This window comes from Pseudophryne corroboree, chromosome 9 (genome assembly GCF_028390025.1).
Source record: "Pseudophryne corroboree isolate aPseCor3 chromosome 9, aPseCor3.hap2, whole genome shotgun sequence".
NCBI classification, from domain to species: domain Eukaryota; kingdom Metazoa; phylum Chordata; class Amphibia; order Anura; family Myobatrachidae; genus Pseudophryne; species Pseudophryne corroboree.
In genome coordinates, this window is record NC_086452.1 from 205,441,380 (window position 1) to 205,457,520 (window position 16,141).

General features: G+C 48.6%; 1 protein-coding gene and 1 long non-coding RNA gene across 2 annotated transcripts in view; one reads left to right on the forward strand and one right to left on the reverse strand.

The window, feature by feature from the left end:
- The first annotated feature begins 213 nt into the window (after positions 1 to 213).
- LOC134956886 (uncharacterized) lies at positions 214 to 2,762 on the forward strand. The gene is made up of 5 exons (XM_063938764.1): positions 214 to 395; positions 564 to 1,083; positions 1,160 to 1,699; positions 1,783 to 1,911; positions 1,987 to 2,762. Exons 1-5 carry the CDS (start codon positions 219 to 221, stop codon positions 2,670 to 2,672), a joined length of 2,052 nt encoding a protein of 683 aa, XP_063794834.1. The 5' UTR covers positions 214 to 218; the 3' UTR covers positions 2,673 to 2,762.
- A 1,448-nt stretch (positions 2,763 to 4,210) lies between these two features.
- LOC134956888 (uncharacterized) overlaps positions 4,211 to 16,141 on the reverse strand; it is a 67,200-nt gene continuing 55,269 nt past the window's right edge. Inside the window, exons 3-5 of the long non-coding RNA XR_010186264.1 lie at positions 4,875 to 5,246; positions 4,608 to 4,791; positions 4,211 to 4,334 (exon numbers count right to left, since the gene is read on the reverse strand). This is a non-coding gene — a long non-coding RNA (uncharacterized LOC134956888). The remainder of the gene's footprint in view (positions 4,335 to 4,607; positions 4,792 to 4,874; positions 5,247 to 16,141) is intronic.

Genomic DNA, 16,141 nt, shown 5'->3' on the forward strand with positions numbered 1-16,141 from the left:
TGTCAGCCATTTTGTGTGTCAGCCATGGTTGATTTCCAGTATGTGCAGGGATGCTTGTACAGGGGTTTTTTTTTGTTTGTTTTTTGTTTTGTTTTGTGCTTTGGTCCTGCTTGAGAACTGGGGTCCCAGCAGCATGATGTGATTGCATTTAATTATGTAATGTGTTAAATTTTTAAATATATATAATTTTTTTTTATTTTTGTCTTTTTAAAACAGAGATGTCAAGGGACAAGCAGCCCCGATCCCCCCCTTCCCCCACCCACTCGGATCTATCCCTGCATAGCAACGAGGAGTGGGAGCCGACCCAGGAGGGGGATACGACCGACCAGGCATGCAGTGACCAGCCGCGGTCGTCAAGGGCCCATGAGAAGACTAAGAAAAAGCCTAGTAGAAAGGTACTGACAACACCTGCAGACACAAATAGCATCCAACTTGACCCACCCTAGTTTGCGCACTGCCATGCACACCTACAGGTATATGTGCGCAATGCCAGGGATACTGACACTCACAGGTACACACCGATCTCATTAAATGCATGGTTTTTTTTTTTTCAATCCCTAAAGGCAAGAAGCCAGCCAGAGGAGCAGTCGGAGGAGGAAGCCTCTGGTGAAGATGCAGGACCGAAAAAGCCGCGTGGCCCCAGATACACTGAGGCGGAAAACTGTGCTCTAGTGGATGGCGTCGACAGGTCCTACGACGTTCTGTATGGACCAAGGGCACAGACCACAGCAGCTAGGACAAAGCGAAACATCTGGGATGCCATCGCGAGCCAAGTCACTGCAGTATCTGGAAACCGCCGGAGCACCAGAAACTGCATGAAGCGGTACAGTGATTGCCGCAGACAGACCAAAAAGAAGATGGGGATTCAGCGCCGACATGAGACCGCTACGGGAGGTGGACCGGCTCTCAACCTGAAGTGGCTACCCTGGGAGAATGTTATTAGAAGGCGCATGAACCCTGCCATGGTCGAAGGAGTTCGCGGAGGTGTGGACTCTAGCCGTCCTGCTGGCTTTCCCAAGGAGGAAGAACTGCCCAGAAGACGGAAGAAGGCGGGAGATAAGCAGTCCAAAAGGAGGCCTGATGGTAAGAATAAATTCAGATGAGCTGTATTAACGAAAAAATTGTTTTGTACTTGCTAATGTGATTATTTTTTTTTCAGACAGGCCTGCCCAGAGGACATCACCTGCGCGCAGGACATCGCCAGCGCGCGGACCGACACCTGCGCAGCAGGCATCGACAGCAGCGCGCGGGCCGACACCTGCGCAGCAAGCATCAGGAGCGCGCAGATCTTCACCTGTGCGCCACAGATCGTCATCGCACAGTTTGTCACCTGTGCACCAGACGACGTCGGCGCGCAGACTATCACCTGTGGGCCAGACATCAGCGCACAGAACTTCACCTGTGCGCCATACACCGTCGGCGACCACACCACAAGATGGGCGCCAAACTACAGCTCCTGCGCGCAGGTCATCACCAGATCGTCGTATCTCCAGGAGCTCTGGGACTGTGACTGAAGAGCCTCAAGACACAACCCTTGTGGACCCATCACCCGATCTGTTTGAGTCTACAGGGTTAACAGACGAGACTTTTCTTGGGTTTGAGGACAGCCGTGCAGACGTATCCAGCCAGACCCTTGAAAAGTCTTCAGATACGAGGACAAGTGAAGCTCCTGGAGCAGCGGCACCACAGGATGGAGAAGGTTTGTATTTAATTTTTTGGGGTGTGGGGTTCAGCAGTTTTGTATAGTTTATTAACTTAAACAAAAAATTATTTTGCAAACAGTGGTGCCACGGACCAGCAGCGGACTAGCTTCGGGAATTGGTTCCTACTACAGGCCGGATCTCCTCCTACAGGAGTCGTCAGAGGATGACGAGGTGGAAGTGCAGCAGGCTGCAGTTGCTACATCCCTGTGTGAGTAAATAGAATTGTGAGCCTTCAAACAAATGTATGATGAATGTGTATTAAATTTTCTAATTTTCTTTTCAGCTGCCCAAATGCAAGTGGTGGCAGACGTCCAGGAAGGGCAGAATCCCTCAACTGTTCAGAGGGTTCACACCCTGGCATCGGAGATTACTTCCCGCCAGGATACGTACACAAATGTCGTTGGAAGCAGACGGGACAACATTGAGAGGACAATGGAGAAGATGTCAAACAGTCTGCTTGAAATGCAGAAGGCTCTTGCCGACAGCATGGCCACAATGCTACAGGTCAGAATGGAAGATCATAGGGAGACTATGGACGTCCTTCACATTCTGGCCGAATCCATGAGCCGGCTCGTGGAGAACACAACATGTCTGGCACACAGCAATACCAACATGTCGGAGAGCCATCGACAATCCTCATCCAGCCAACAGCTCATCGCAACCACACTGCAGATGATCTATGACAAGCTCCCAGAACCAGCTCATCAACACGCTGGTGATCCATTTCCGCCGTCACAAGCCACAAGGACGCCTCGTACCCTTCCTCAACTACCATCCCAGTACAGACAGTCACAGATGTACCAGGGATATACAGGGATGTACCCCACCCACCAGATGCCTCCACCACCGGCCGCCACATCTACAGCCGCATGGGCACAGAGGCCCAGTCAACGTACTACCCAGCCTCCCAGGACATCGACACCCCACACTCAGGAGGAACACCAGGATCCGGACAGACTTCCACCATAAGCCCGGTCGCATTGTTTTATTTACTTCTATGTTTTTCATGTATCCCTTTCTTCCCCTCCCATTAGTTTTTTTTTTTTTCTTACTATTGTTTTTTCTTTGTTGGGCTTCCCCATCCGTGACCGGGTACTACCAAGGAGCTTTGTGTAGGCATACATGCGCGGGCATGTATGCGGGCGCGTGTGGTAACGGATGAAAGCTCCTTGTGGCTACATGTATGATGGGCCAAAGAGCAATTCTGATACCACTCTTTTACCCAAAAAATCCTTTTTGTAATGGTGTACAATAGGCTTTCACTGTTGTGTGAATTTACTATTCACTAGTGTGTGTTTTTGGCTTATTCATAGGATTGGGTGGAAAATTGAAGTGGACGGCATAAGTTCGTGTTGTGCGTACCAAGGTGAGTAGAGCAATGTTTCAATGTATATATTCTAGAAACTTTGGACCGCCTGCCTTTGTGGAACCACACAGCCCAGCAATGGGTCATGCTGGTCTGTGTGGTTCCACAAATGTTAGCGTGTCAAAGTGCTGACCACTGACGCCACTATTCCACTTTGGACCGCCTGCCTTTGTGGAACCAAACAGCCCAGCAATGGGTCATGCTGGGCTATGTGGTTCCACAAATGTTAGCGTGTCAAAGTGCTGACCACTGACGCCACTATTCCACTTTGGACCACCTGCCTTTGTGGTACCACACAGCCCAGCAATGGGTCATGCTGGGCTATGTGGTTCCACAAATGTTAGCGTGTCAAAGTGCTGACCACTGACGCCACTATTCCACTTTGGACCGCCTGCCTTTGTGGAACCACACAGCCTAGCAATGGGTCATGCTGGGCTGTGTGGTTCCACAAATGTTAGCGTGTCAAAGTGCTGACCACTGACGCCACTATTCCACTTTGGACCGTCTGCCTTTGTGGAACCACACAGCCCAGCAATGGGTCATGCTGGGCTGTGTGGTTCCACAAATGTTCTTGGAAAGAAATGAACATGACTTTAGTGTCTTTACTTAATATACTTTTTTTCTTTTCCCCACAGATATCTATCTACACAAGAAAAGAATATAAAGAATAACAAACTACTTTTTTGTTTTATTACCTTACAATTTTTCTTCAATAAATTTTTAAAAAGAGAAGTTTTCTGTGGTTTTTATTAAAAAATATTTGATATGAAGTTGAATTGTACAGAAGTAGGTCGCACATGGAACATCAGGGGAACTGTGTGTCTCTTCACATCCACGCCACTTGGGAAGGAAACACTGCAAGACCTGTGGAAGAGAACAGTATGAGGTTCCAGCTAATGGTAAAGTGTCACCCTGGTACTGAAAAGAAGAGGTACAATCAACACGACACAAGCAGGTTACAGTGGGCCCAAATGCAATCCCCCGGCACTTGCGTCACTACACATCCAAACATTCCCTTGACCAGTATTGGTGTATCAGGGAATGATTGGATGTGCAGTTTGGCAAATGCCGGAGGGCTGCACTTTGGACATGTCGGGGTGACTTGGACAAGAGGGAGTTTAGGGAAATACATCTCACCTGAGGGGGAGTTGTCTGCTACATGGCGGAGGGTCAGGTCCACATCACAAGTTGGTCGCCCATGGAACATCAGGGGAACTGTGTGTCTCTTCACATCCACGCCACTTGGGAAGGAAACACCGCAAGACCTGTGGAAGAGAACAGTATGAGGTTCCAGCTAATGGTAAAGTGTCACCCTGGTCCTGAAAAGAAGAGGTACAATCAACACGACACAAGCAGGTTACAGTGGGCCCAAATGCAATCCTCCGGCACTTGCGTCACTACACATCCAAACATTCCCGGACAAGCATTGCTGTATCAGGGCATGATTGGATGTGCAGTTTTGCAAATGCCGGAGGGCTGCACTTTGGACATGCCGGGGTGATTTTGGACAAGAGGGAGTTTAGGGAAATACATCTCACCTGAGGGGGGTTGTCTGCTACATGGCGGAGGGTCAGGTCCACATCACAAGTAGGTCGCCCATGGTAGAGTTGGATAAAATGGTCCAAAATTTGCAGCAAACCAACAACAGGAGAAAACAGGGGGTAACGATTCGTCAACAGGACAAAACAGGCCTGGGAATGCACATCAACAGGACGTAAAACTCTGAAATACATAAATAAAGAAGTTTTTTTAGAATATTACAATGTCAGTTTACACAATAATACAAATGTTATAAGTATACTCACAGGCAACCGAAAAAAAGTTTTGTATCACTGTCCGCCGGGAATCATCTCCTTCATCCATACCCACCGGTACAGCAGAAGAACGGTTCCCGCGTCGGAAAGCACTGCGACGAAGAGTCACCGGCAAACGGTTTGCGACACATATGTTGTGTAAAATACAACATGCATTTACCATGCCGCAAACCTTCGCCGGTGAGTACAAAAGAGCATCGCCGGAAGTGTCTAAACATCGAAACCGGCTTTTAAGTACACCGAAGGCACGTTCAATTATTTGCCTCGATGCAATGTGTGTCTCTTGGTAACGTTTTTCTGCTCTACCAACAGGATTAGACAATGGGGTCAAGAGCCACGATTTGTTTGGATAACCCGCATCACCTATATAGAAAAGGAAAAAAATGGTAGTTAATCTAAAAAATAATAAAAAAATAATAAAATAATATAAAATAAAAACAATTTAAATACATACCTAACAGCCAGCCACCAGGCATGTTTCCTGTTTCGAACTTGTCAAACAGCGATGACTGGCTTAGGATGAAGGAGTCGTGAGACGATCCAGGAAATCCCACAAAAATGTTCAAAAATCTCATGTTAACATCACAGACCGCCTGTACATTCAGGGAATGGAAATGTTTTCGGTTCCGAAAACATTCTTCTGAATTCCGTGGCGGTCTGATCTGCACGTGGGTACAGTCAATCGCTCCCAGCACATTGGGAAATTTGTATTTGGTGAAAAAGCCTAATTTGATCTCACGACATTCGCTGTCCGTCTCTGGAAATGTGATGTACTGGATCGTCAATTTGCGGAAAGCCCTAATGACCTGGGTTATACAGCGCGACAGTGTCGACTGTGAAAAACCGCATGTTTGAGACAGTGTAGGCTGGAATGTGCCTGACGCCAAAAAATGTAACGTACCCAGCAGTTTCTGGAAACCGCTGACTGCACGGTTGGACCGGGCCCGAGGTTCCAGGTCAGCCTCCAACAGAGCGTACAGCGAATATATGTCGCGAGTCGATAAGCGATAATTTTGTATCACCTCGAACTCGCTGAGATCCTCCAGTTCACGCCTAGTGCGATACTGGCGTGGACGTGGAAATGAAACCCGCAATACTGGCTCACCCAATGCAGACATTTGCTGATCTTGATCCTGATGTTCACCAGCACTCTCTTCCTCCATGCTTGCAGCCAGCATGAACATCACAATCTGGTCAGAGAATGGCTCCATTATTGTAGTCAGTACAAAAATAGGAATGTGTTTTAAAATGCAGGAATTTTCCTAAAAAAATGATTCCACAACAGAGCTGACTGTAATGGCTCCTTCTCCCTGAATGTCTCACACCGGGAGTGAGGAGATAGGAGGTGCTTTGCAGAAGTGTATCCTGGGTAAAACTGTGGAATCATGGGTACATTTCCCTCAGGAGAGTGAAGAAAAAAATATTCTTTTAAAAAATCAATTAAATAATACTTGTGCCTCCAAAAAAGACAAACCAAGTACCTAATCCCTCCTAATATAAATAGATATGCTATTACCAAAAAAAAAAACACCAAAAAAAAAATGTTTTACATTTTTTTTATTAGTTTCACCCACCAAAGTGTGGCGGATTGAAAATGTCGAATTTGCGGTCTAAAAGCACTGTTGTCGAATTTCCAAACTTCCATTGAATAGACTTTGGTCGAATTGCAGCATTTGTACCATTGCAAAAAAAGTCGAATTTGACAAAAGTCGAATTTCCAAAAGTCGAATTTTGAATGTCCGTTTTTTAGCATAAAGTACTGGATTGCATTGTCGATTTTTTTTTTTTTTTTGGCGAAAAAGTCCCGAAATTCGACAATTTCAGGAATTCGACAGCAATTGCATATACCCCATAAATGTATAGTTTAAAAAATATTTAGAAATATAGAAAAATGCATAAATGGAGTAATATAGAAAAAATAAGAATTTACTCACCGGTAATTCTATTTCTCGTAGTCCGTAGTGGATGCTGGGAACTCTGTAAGGACCATGGGGAATAGCGGGCTCCGAAGGAGACTGGGCACTCTAAGAAAGAATTAGGACTACCTGGTGTGCACTGGCTCCTCCCTCTATGCCCCTCCTCCAGACCTCAGTTAGGGAAACTGTGCCCGGAAGAGCTGACACAATAAGGAAGGGATTTGGAATCCCGGGTAAGACTCATACCAGCCACACCAATCACACCGTACAACTCGTGATACTATATCCAGTTAACAGTATGAACAACAACTGAGCCTCACGAACAGATGGCTCATAACAATAACCCTTTAGTTAGGCAATAACTATATACAAGTATTGCAGACAATCCGCACTTGGGATGGGCGCCCAGCATCCACTACGGACTACGAGAAATAGAATTACCGGTGAGTAAATTCTTATTTTCTCTGACGTCCTAGTGGATGCTGGGAACTCCGTAAGGACCATGGGGATTATACCAAAGCTCCCAAACGGGCGGGAGAGTGCGGATGACTCTGCAGCACCGAATGAGCAAACACAAGGGCCTCCTCAGCCAGGGTATCAAACTTGTAGAATTTTGCAAATGTGTTTGAACCCGACCAAGTAGCAGCTCGGCAAAGTTGTAAAGCCGAGACCCCTCGGGCAGCCACCCAAGAAGAGCCCACTTTCCTCGTGGAATGGGCTTTTACTGATTTAGGATGCGGCAGTCCAGCCGCAGAATGTGCAAGTTGAATCGTGCTACAGATCCAGCGAGCAATAGTCTGCTTAGAAGCAGGAGCAGCCAGCTTGTTGGGTGCATACAGGATAAATAGCGAGTCAGTTTTCCTGACTCCAGCCGTCCTGGAAATATATATTTTCAGGGCCCTGACTACGTCCAGTAACTTGGAATCCTCCAAATCCCGAGTAGCCGCAGGCACCACGGTAGGTTGGTTCACATGAAAAGCTGAAACCACCTTAGGAAGGAATTGGGAACGAGTCCTCAATTCCGCCCTATCCATATGAAAAATCAGATAAGGGCTTTTACATGACAAAGCCGCCAACTCTGATACACGCCTGGCCGACGCCAAGGCCAACAGCATGACCACTTTCCACGTGAGGTATTTTAGCTCCACGGTTTTAAGTGGCTCAAACCAATGTGACTTTAGGAAATCCAACACCACGTTGAGAGCCCACGGTGCCACTGGAGGCACAAAAGGGGGCTGAATATGCAGCACTCCTTTAACAAAAGTCTGAACTTCAGGCAGTGAAGCCAGTTCTTTTTGGAAGAAAATCGACAGAGCCGAGATCTGGACCTTAATGGAACCCAATTTTCGGCCCATAGTCACTCCTGACTGTAGGAAGTGCAGAAATCGACCGAGCTGAAATTCCTCCGTTGGGGCCTTCCTGGCCTCACACCAAGCAACATATTTTCGCCATATGCGGTGATAATGTCTTACGGTCACATCTTTCCTAGCTTTAATCAGCGTAGGAATGACTTCCTCCGGAATGCCCTTTTCTTTTAGGATCCGGTGTTCAACCGCCATGCCGTCAAACGCAGCCGCGGTAAGTCTTGGAACAGACAGGGCCCCTGCTGCAGCAGGTCCTGTCTGAGCGGCAGAGGCCATGGGTCCTCTGAGATCATTTCTTGAAGTTCTGGGTACCAAGCTCTTCTTGGCCAATCCGGAACCACAAGTATAGTTCTTACTCCACTCCTTCTTATTATTCTCAGTACCTTGGGTATGAGAGGCAGAGGAGGGAAAACATAAACCGACTGGTACACCCGCGGTGTCACTAGAGCGTCCACAGCTATCGACTGAGGGTCCCTTGACCTGGCGCAATATCTTTTTAGCTTTTTGTTGAGGCGGGACGCCATCATGTCCACCTGTGGCCTTTCCCAACGGTGTACAATCATTTGGAAGACTTCTGGATGAAGTCCCCACTCTCCCGGGTGGAGGTCGTGCCTGCTGAGGAAGTCTGCTTCCCAGTTGTCCACTCCCGGAATGAACACTGCTGACAGTGCTAACACATGATTTTCCACCCATCGGAGAATCCTTGTGGCTTCTGCCATCGCCATCCTGCTTCTTGTGCCGCCCTGACGGTTTACATGGGCGACCGTCGTGATGTTGTCTGACTGGATCAGCACCGGCTGGTGTTGAAGCAGGGGTCTTGCCTGACTTAGGGCATTGTAAATGGCCCTTAGTTCCAGAATATTTATGTGTAGGGAAGTCTCCTGACTCGTCCATAGTCCTTGGAAGTTTCTTCCCTGTGTGACTGCCCCCCAACCTCGAAGGCTGGCATCCGTGGTAACCAGGACCCAGTCCTGTATGCCGAATCTGCGGCCCTCTAGAAGATGAGCACTCTGCAGCCACCACAACAGCGACACCCTGGTCCTTGGAGACAGGGTTATCAGCCGATGCATCTGAAGATGCGATCCGGACCACTTGTCCAACAGATCCCACTGAAAGATCCTTGCATGGAACCTTCCGAATGGAATTGCTTCGTAAGAAGCTACCATCTTTCCCAGGACTCGCGTGCAGTGGTGCACCGACACCTGTTTTGGTTTTAGGAGGTCTCTGACTAGAGATGACAACTCCTTGGCCTTCTCCTCCGGGAGAAACACCTTTTTCTGTTCTGTGTCCAGAACCATCCCCAGGAACAGTAGACGCGTTGTAGGAACCAGCTGCAACTTTGGAATATTCAGGATCCAGCCGTGCTGTTGTAGCACTTCCCGAGCTAGTGCTACTCCGATCAACAACTGTTCCCTGGACCTCGCCTTTATAAGGAGATCGTCCAAGTACGGGATAATTATAACTCCCTTTTTTCGAAGGAGTATCATCATTTCGGCCATTACCTTGGTAAATACCCTCGGTGCGGTGGACAGACCAAACGGCAACGTCTGAAATTGGTAATGACAGTCCTGTACCACAAATCTGAGGTACTCCTGGTGAGGAGGGTAAATGGGGACATGCAGGTAAGCATCCTTGATGTCCAGTGATACCATGTAATCCCCTTCGTCCAGGCTTGCAATAACCGCCCTGAGCGATTCCATTTTGAACTTGAACCTTCTTATATAAGTGTTCAAGGATTTCAAATTTAAAATGGGTCTCACCGAACCTTTCCGGTTTCGGTACCACAAACATTGTGGAATAGTAACCACGTCCCTGTTGAAGGAGGGGTACTTTGGTTATCACCTGCTGGGAGTACAGCTTGTGAATCGCCTCCAGCACCGCCTCCCTGTCTGGGGGAGTAGTTGGCAAGGCTGATTTGAGGAAACGGCGAGGGGGAGACGTCTCGAATTCCAGCTTGTACCCCTGATGCCAGTTGGCAAATATCCCTCTGTGCATCTCTCATGTATAAGACTACGTCTTTAATATGCTCTACAGTTAGCAATATAGTGTCCCTGTCAAGGGTATCAATGTTATCAGACAGGGAACCTGACCACGCAGCTGCAGCACTGCACATCCATGCTGAAGCAATAGCTGGTCTCAGTATAATACCTGTGTGTGTATACACAGACTTCAGGATAGCCTCCTGCTTTCTATCAGCAGGTTCCTTTAGGGCGGCCGTATCCGGAGACGGTAGTGCCACCTTCTTTGACAAGCGTGTGAGCGCTTTATCCACCCTAGGGGATGTTTCCCAACGTGACCTATCCTCTGGCGGGAAAGGGTACGTCATTAGTAACCTTTAAGAAATTACTAGTTTCTTATCGGGGGAAGCCCACGCTTCTTCACACACTTCATTTAACTCCTCAGATGGAGGAAAAACTGGTAGTTTTTTCTCTCCAAACATAATACCCTTTTTTGTGGTACCTGGGGTAACATCAGAAATGTGCAACACATTTTTCATAGCCTCAATCATGTAACGTGTGGCCCTATTGGAAGTTACATTAGTCTCATCGTCGTCGACACTGGAGTCAGTATCCGTGTCGACATCTGTGTCTGCCATCTGAGGTAGCGGGCGTTTTAGAGCCCCTGATGGCTTTTGAGACGACTGGGCAGGCACAGGCTGAGAAGCCGGCTGTCCCATATTTGGTATGTCGTCAAACCTTTTATGTAAGGAGTCGACACTGTCACGTAATTCCTTCCACATAACCATCCACTCAGGTGTCGGCCCCGCAGGGGGTGACATCACATTTATAGGCATCTGCTCCGCCTCCACATAAGCCTCCTCATCAAACATGTCGACACAGCCGTACCGACACACCGCACACACACCGGGAATGCTCTGACAGAGGACAGGACCCCACAAAGCCCTTTGGGGAGACAGAGAGAGAGTATGCCAGCACACACCAGAGCGCTATATAACACAGGGATTAACACTATAACTGAGTGTTTTCCCTTATAGCTGCTTATATATATATATTGCTGCGCCTAAATTTAGTGCCCCCCCTCTCTTTTGTACCCTTTTGCAGCTTGAAACTGCAGGGGAGAGCCAGGGAGCGATCCTTCCAGCGGAGCTGTGAGGGAAAAATGGCGCCAGTGTGCTGAGGGAGATAGCCCCGCCCCTTTTTCGGCGGACTTTTCTCCCGCTTTTTTTATGGATTCTGGCAGGGGTATTTATCACATATATAGCCTCTGGGACTATATATTGTGATTTTTTGCCAGCCAAGGTATTCATATTGCTGCTCAGGGTGCCCCCCCCAGCGCCCTGCACCCATCAGTGACCGGAGTGTGAGGTGTGCATGAGGAGCAATGGCGCACAGCTGCAGTGCTGTGCGCTACCTTGTTGAAGACCGAAGTCTTCTGCCGCCGATTTTCCGGACCATCTTCATGCTTCTGGCTCTGTAAGGGGGACGGCGGCGCGGCTCCGGGACCGGACGATCGAGGTCGGGTCCTGTGTTCGATCCCTCTGGAGCTAATGGTGTCCAGTAGCCTAAGAAGCCCAAGCTAGCTGCAAGCAGGTAGGTTCGCTTCTTCTCCCCTTAGTCCCTCGTAGCAGTGAGTCTGTTGCCAGCAGATCTCACTGAAAATAAAAAACCTAAAATATACTTTCTTTTCTAGGAGCTCAGGAGAGCCCCTAGTGTGCATCCAGCTCAGCCGGGCACAAGATTCTAACTGAGGTCTGGAGGAGGGTCATAGGGGGAGGAGCCAGTGCACACCAGTTAGACCAAAAGCTTTTAGTTGTGCTCAGTCTCCTGCGGAGCCGCTATTCCCCATGGTCCTTACGGAGTCCCAGCATCCACTTAGGACGTCAGAGAAATATACAGATAGATAGAGAAATGTATAGAGAGATTAATGTATAGGCAGAGAGAAAATAAGATTTTACTTACCGGTAAATCTATTTCTCGCAGTCCGTAGTGGATGCTGGGGACTCCGTAAGGACCATGGGGAATAGACGGGCTCCGCAGGAGACAGGGCACTTTAAGAAAGAATTAGGACTACTGGTGTGCACTGGCTCCTCCCTCTATGCCCCTCCTTCAGACCTCAGTTAAGGAAACTGTGCCCGGAAGAGCTGACAGTACAAGGAAAGGATTTTGGAATCCAGGGTAAGACTCACACCAGCCACACCAATCACACCGTATAACTCGTGATAAACTTACCCAGTTAACAGTATGAACAACAATAGAGCATCAGACAAACCTGATGCAACCATAACATAACCCTTATTTAAGCAATAACTATATACAAGTATTGCAGAAGAAGTCCGCACTTGGGACGGGCGCCCAGCATCCACTACGGACTACGAGAAATAGATTTACCGGTAAGTAAAATCTTATTTTCTCTAACGTCCTAGTGGATGCTGGGGACTCCGTAAGGACCATGGGGATTATACCAAAGCACCCAAACAGGCGGGAGAGTGCGGATGACTCTGCAGCACCGAATGAGCAAACTCAAGGTCCTCCTCAGCCAGGGTATCAAACTTGTAGAACTTTGCAAAGGTGTTTGAATCCGACCAAGTAGCTGCTCGGCAAAGCTGTAATGCCGAGACCCCTCGGGCAGCCGCCCAAGAAGAGCCCACCTTCCTTGTGGAATGGGCTTTTACTGATTTTGGATGCGGCAATTCAGCCGCAGAATGAGCCTGCTGAATCGTGTTACAGATCCAGCGAGCAATAGTTTGCTTTGAAGCAGGAGCACCCAGCTTGTTGGATGCATACAGGGTAAACAGCGAGTCAGTTTTCCTGACTCCAGCCGTTCTGGCTACATAAATCTTCAAAGCCCTGACTACATCTAGTAACTTGGAATCCTCCAAGTCACGAGTAGCCGCAGGCACCACAATAGGTTGGTTCAAATGAAAGGATGACACCACCTTCGGAAGAAATTGCGGACGAGTCCGTAACTCTGCCCTGTCCATATGGAAAACCAGATAGGGGCTTTTACATGACAAATCCGCCAATTTAGACACACGCCTAGCCGAAGCTATAGCCTCTGGGACTATATATTGTGATTTTTTGCCAGCCAAGGTATTCATATTGCTGCTCAGGGCGGCCCCCCCCCCCAGCGCCCTGCACCCATCAGTGACCGGAGTGTGAGGTGTGCATGAGGAGCAATGGCGCACAGCTGCAGTGCTGTGCGCTACCTTGTTGAAGACCGAAGTCTTCTGCCGCCGATTTTCCGGACCATCTTCATGCTTCTGGCTCTGTAAGGGGGACGGCGGCGCGGCTCCGGGACCGGACGATCGAGGTCGGGTCCTGTGTTCAATCCCTCTGGAGCTAATGGTGTCCAGTAGCCTAAGAAGCCCAAGCTAGCTGCAAGCAGGTAGGTTCGCTTCTTCTCCCCTTAGTCCCTCGTAGCAGTGAGTCTGTTGCCAGCAGATCTCACTGAAAATAAAAAACCTAAAATATACTTTCTTTTCTAGGAGCTCAGGAGAGCCCCTAGTGTGCATCCAGCTCAGCCGGGCACAAGATTCTAACTGAGGTCTGGAGGAGGGTCATAGGGGGAGGAGCCAGTGCACACCAGTTAGACCAAAAGCTTTTAGTTGTGCCCAGTCTCCTGCGGAGCCGCTATTCCCCATGGTCCTTACGGAGTCCCAGCATCCACTTAGGACGTCAGAGAAATATACAGATAGATAGAGAAATGTATAGAGAGATTAATGTATAGGCAGAGAGAAAATAAGATTTTACTTACCGGTAAATCTATTTCTCGCAGTCCGTAGTGGATGCTGGGGACTCCGTAAGGACCATGGGGAATAGACGGGCTCCGCAGGAGACAGGGCACTTTAAGAAAGAATTAGGACTACTGGTGTGCACTGGCTCCTCCCTCTATGCCCCTCCTTCAGACCTCAGTTAAGGAAACTGTGCCCAGAAGAGCTGACAGTACAAGGAAAGGATTTTGGAATCCAGGGTAAGACTCATACCAGCCACACCAATCACACCGTATAACTCGTGATAAACTTACCCAGTTAACAGTATGAACAACAACAGAGCATCAGACAAACCTGATGCAACCATAACATAACCCTTATTTAAGCAATAACTATATACAAGTATTGCAGAAGAAGTCCGCACTTGGGACGGGCGCCCAGCATCCACTACGGACTACGAGAAATAGATTTACCGGTAAGTAAAATCTTATTTTCTCTAACGTCCTAGTGGATGCTGGGGACTCCGTAAGGACCATGGGGATTATACCAAAGCACCCAAACAGGCGGGAGAGTGCGGATGACTCTGCAGCACCGAATGAGCAAACTCAAGGTCCTCCTCAGCCAGGGTATCAAACTTGTAGAACTTTGCAAAGGTGTTTGAACCCGACCAAGTAGCTGCTCGGCAAAGCTGTAATGCCGAGACCCCTCGGGCAGCCACCCAAGAAGAGCCCACCTTCCTTGTGGAATGGGCTTTTACTGATTTTGGATGCGGCAATCCAGCCGCAGAATGAGCCTGCTGAATCGTGTTACAGATCCAGCGAGCAATAGTTTGCTTTGAAGCAGGAGCACCCAGCTTGTTGGATGCATACAGGGAAAACAGCGAGTCAGTTTTCCTGACTCCAGCCGTTCTGGCTACATAAATCTTCAAAGCCCTGACTACATCTAGTAACTTGGAATCCTCCAAGTCACGAGTAGCCGCAGGCACCACAATAGGTTGGTTCAAATGAAAGGATGACACCACCTTCGGAAGAAATTGCGGACGAGTCCGTAACTCTGCCCTGTCCATATGGAAAACCAGATAGGGGCTTTTACATGACAAAGCCGCCAATTTAGACACACGCCTAGCCGAAGCTAAGGCCAATAGCATGACCACTTTCCACGTGAGATATTTTAACTCCACAGTCTTAAGTGGCTCAAACCAGTGAGATTTCAGGAAACTCAATACCACGTTAAGATCCCAAGGTGGCACAAAAGGGGGCTCAATATGCAGCACTCCCTTTACAAACGTCTGAACTTCAGGAAGAGAAGCCAGTTCCTTTTGAAAGAAAATGGATAGGGACGAAATCTGGACCTTAATGGACCCTAATTTTAAGCCCATAGTCACTCCCGCCTGTAGGAAGTGAAGGAAACGGCCCAGTTGGAATTCCTCTGTAGGGGCCTTCCTGGCCTCACACCAAGCAACATATTTTCGCCATATACGGTGATAATGTTTTGCTGTCACGTCCTTCCTAGCCTTTATCAGCGTAGGAATAACCTCATCCGGAATGCCTTTTTCCGCTAGGATCCGGCGTTCAACCGCCATGCCGTCAAACGCAGCCGCGGTAAGTCTTGGAACAGACAGGGTCCCTGTTGCAACAGATCCTGTCTGAGAGGCAGAGGCCATGGGTCCTCTGTGAGCATTTCTAGCAGTTCCGGATACCAAGCCCTTCTTGGCCAATCCGGAACAATGAGTATTGTTCTCACTCCTCTTTTTCTTACGATTCTCAGCACCTTGTGTATGAGAGGAAGAGGAGGAAACACATAAACCAACTGGAACACCCACGGAGTCACTAGTGCGTCCACAGCTATCGCCTGAGGGTCTCTTGACCTGGCGCAATACCTTTGTAGCTTCTTGTTGAGGCGGGATGCCATCATGTCCACCTGTGGCAGTTCCCATCGATTTGTAATCTGTGTGAAGACTTCTTGATGAAGTCCCCACTCTCCCGGGTGGAGGTCATGCCTGCTGAGGAAGTCTGCTTCCCAGTTGTCCACTCCCGGAATGAACACTGCTGACAGTGCTTGCACGTGATTCTCCGCCCAGCGAAGAATTCTGGTGGCTTCTGCCATTGCCACCCTGCTTCTTGTGCCGCCCTGGCGGTTTACATGAGCCACTGCGGTGAGGTTGTCTGACTGAATCAGCACTGGTTGGTTGCGAAGCAGAGGCTCCGCTTGACTCAGGGCGTTGTATATGGCCCTTAGTTCCAGGATATTGATGTGCAGACAAGTCTCTTGACTTGACCACAGCCCCTGGAAGTTTCTTCCCTGAGT

What these genes read in the sequence shown, in the direction of transcription:
- LOC134956886 (XM_063938764.1), top strand. Translation starts at nt 219, where the DNA reads ATGTCAAGGGACAAGCAGCCCCGATCCCCCCCTTCCCCCACCCACTCG. An exon ending in AGAAAAAGCCTAGTAGAAAG is followed by an intron (nt 396 to 563) that starts GTACTGACAACA and finishes CAATCCCTAAAG; the next exon opens with GCAAGAAGCCAGCCAGAGGA. An exon ending in GGCACCACAGGATGGAGAAG is followed by an intron (nt 1,700 to 1,782) that starts GTTTGTATTTAA and finishes TTTTGCAAACAG; the next exon opens with TGGTGCCACGGACCAGCAGC.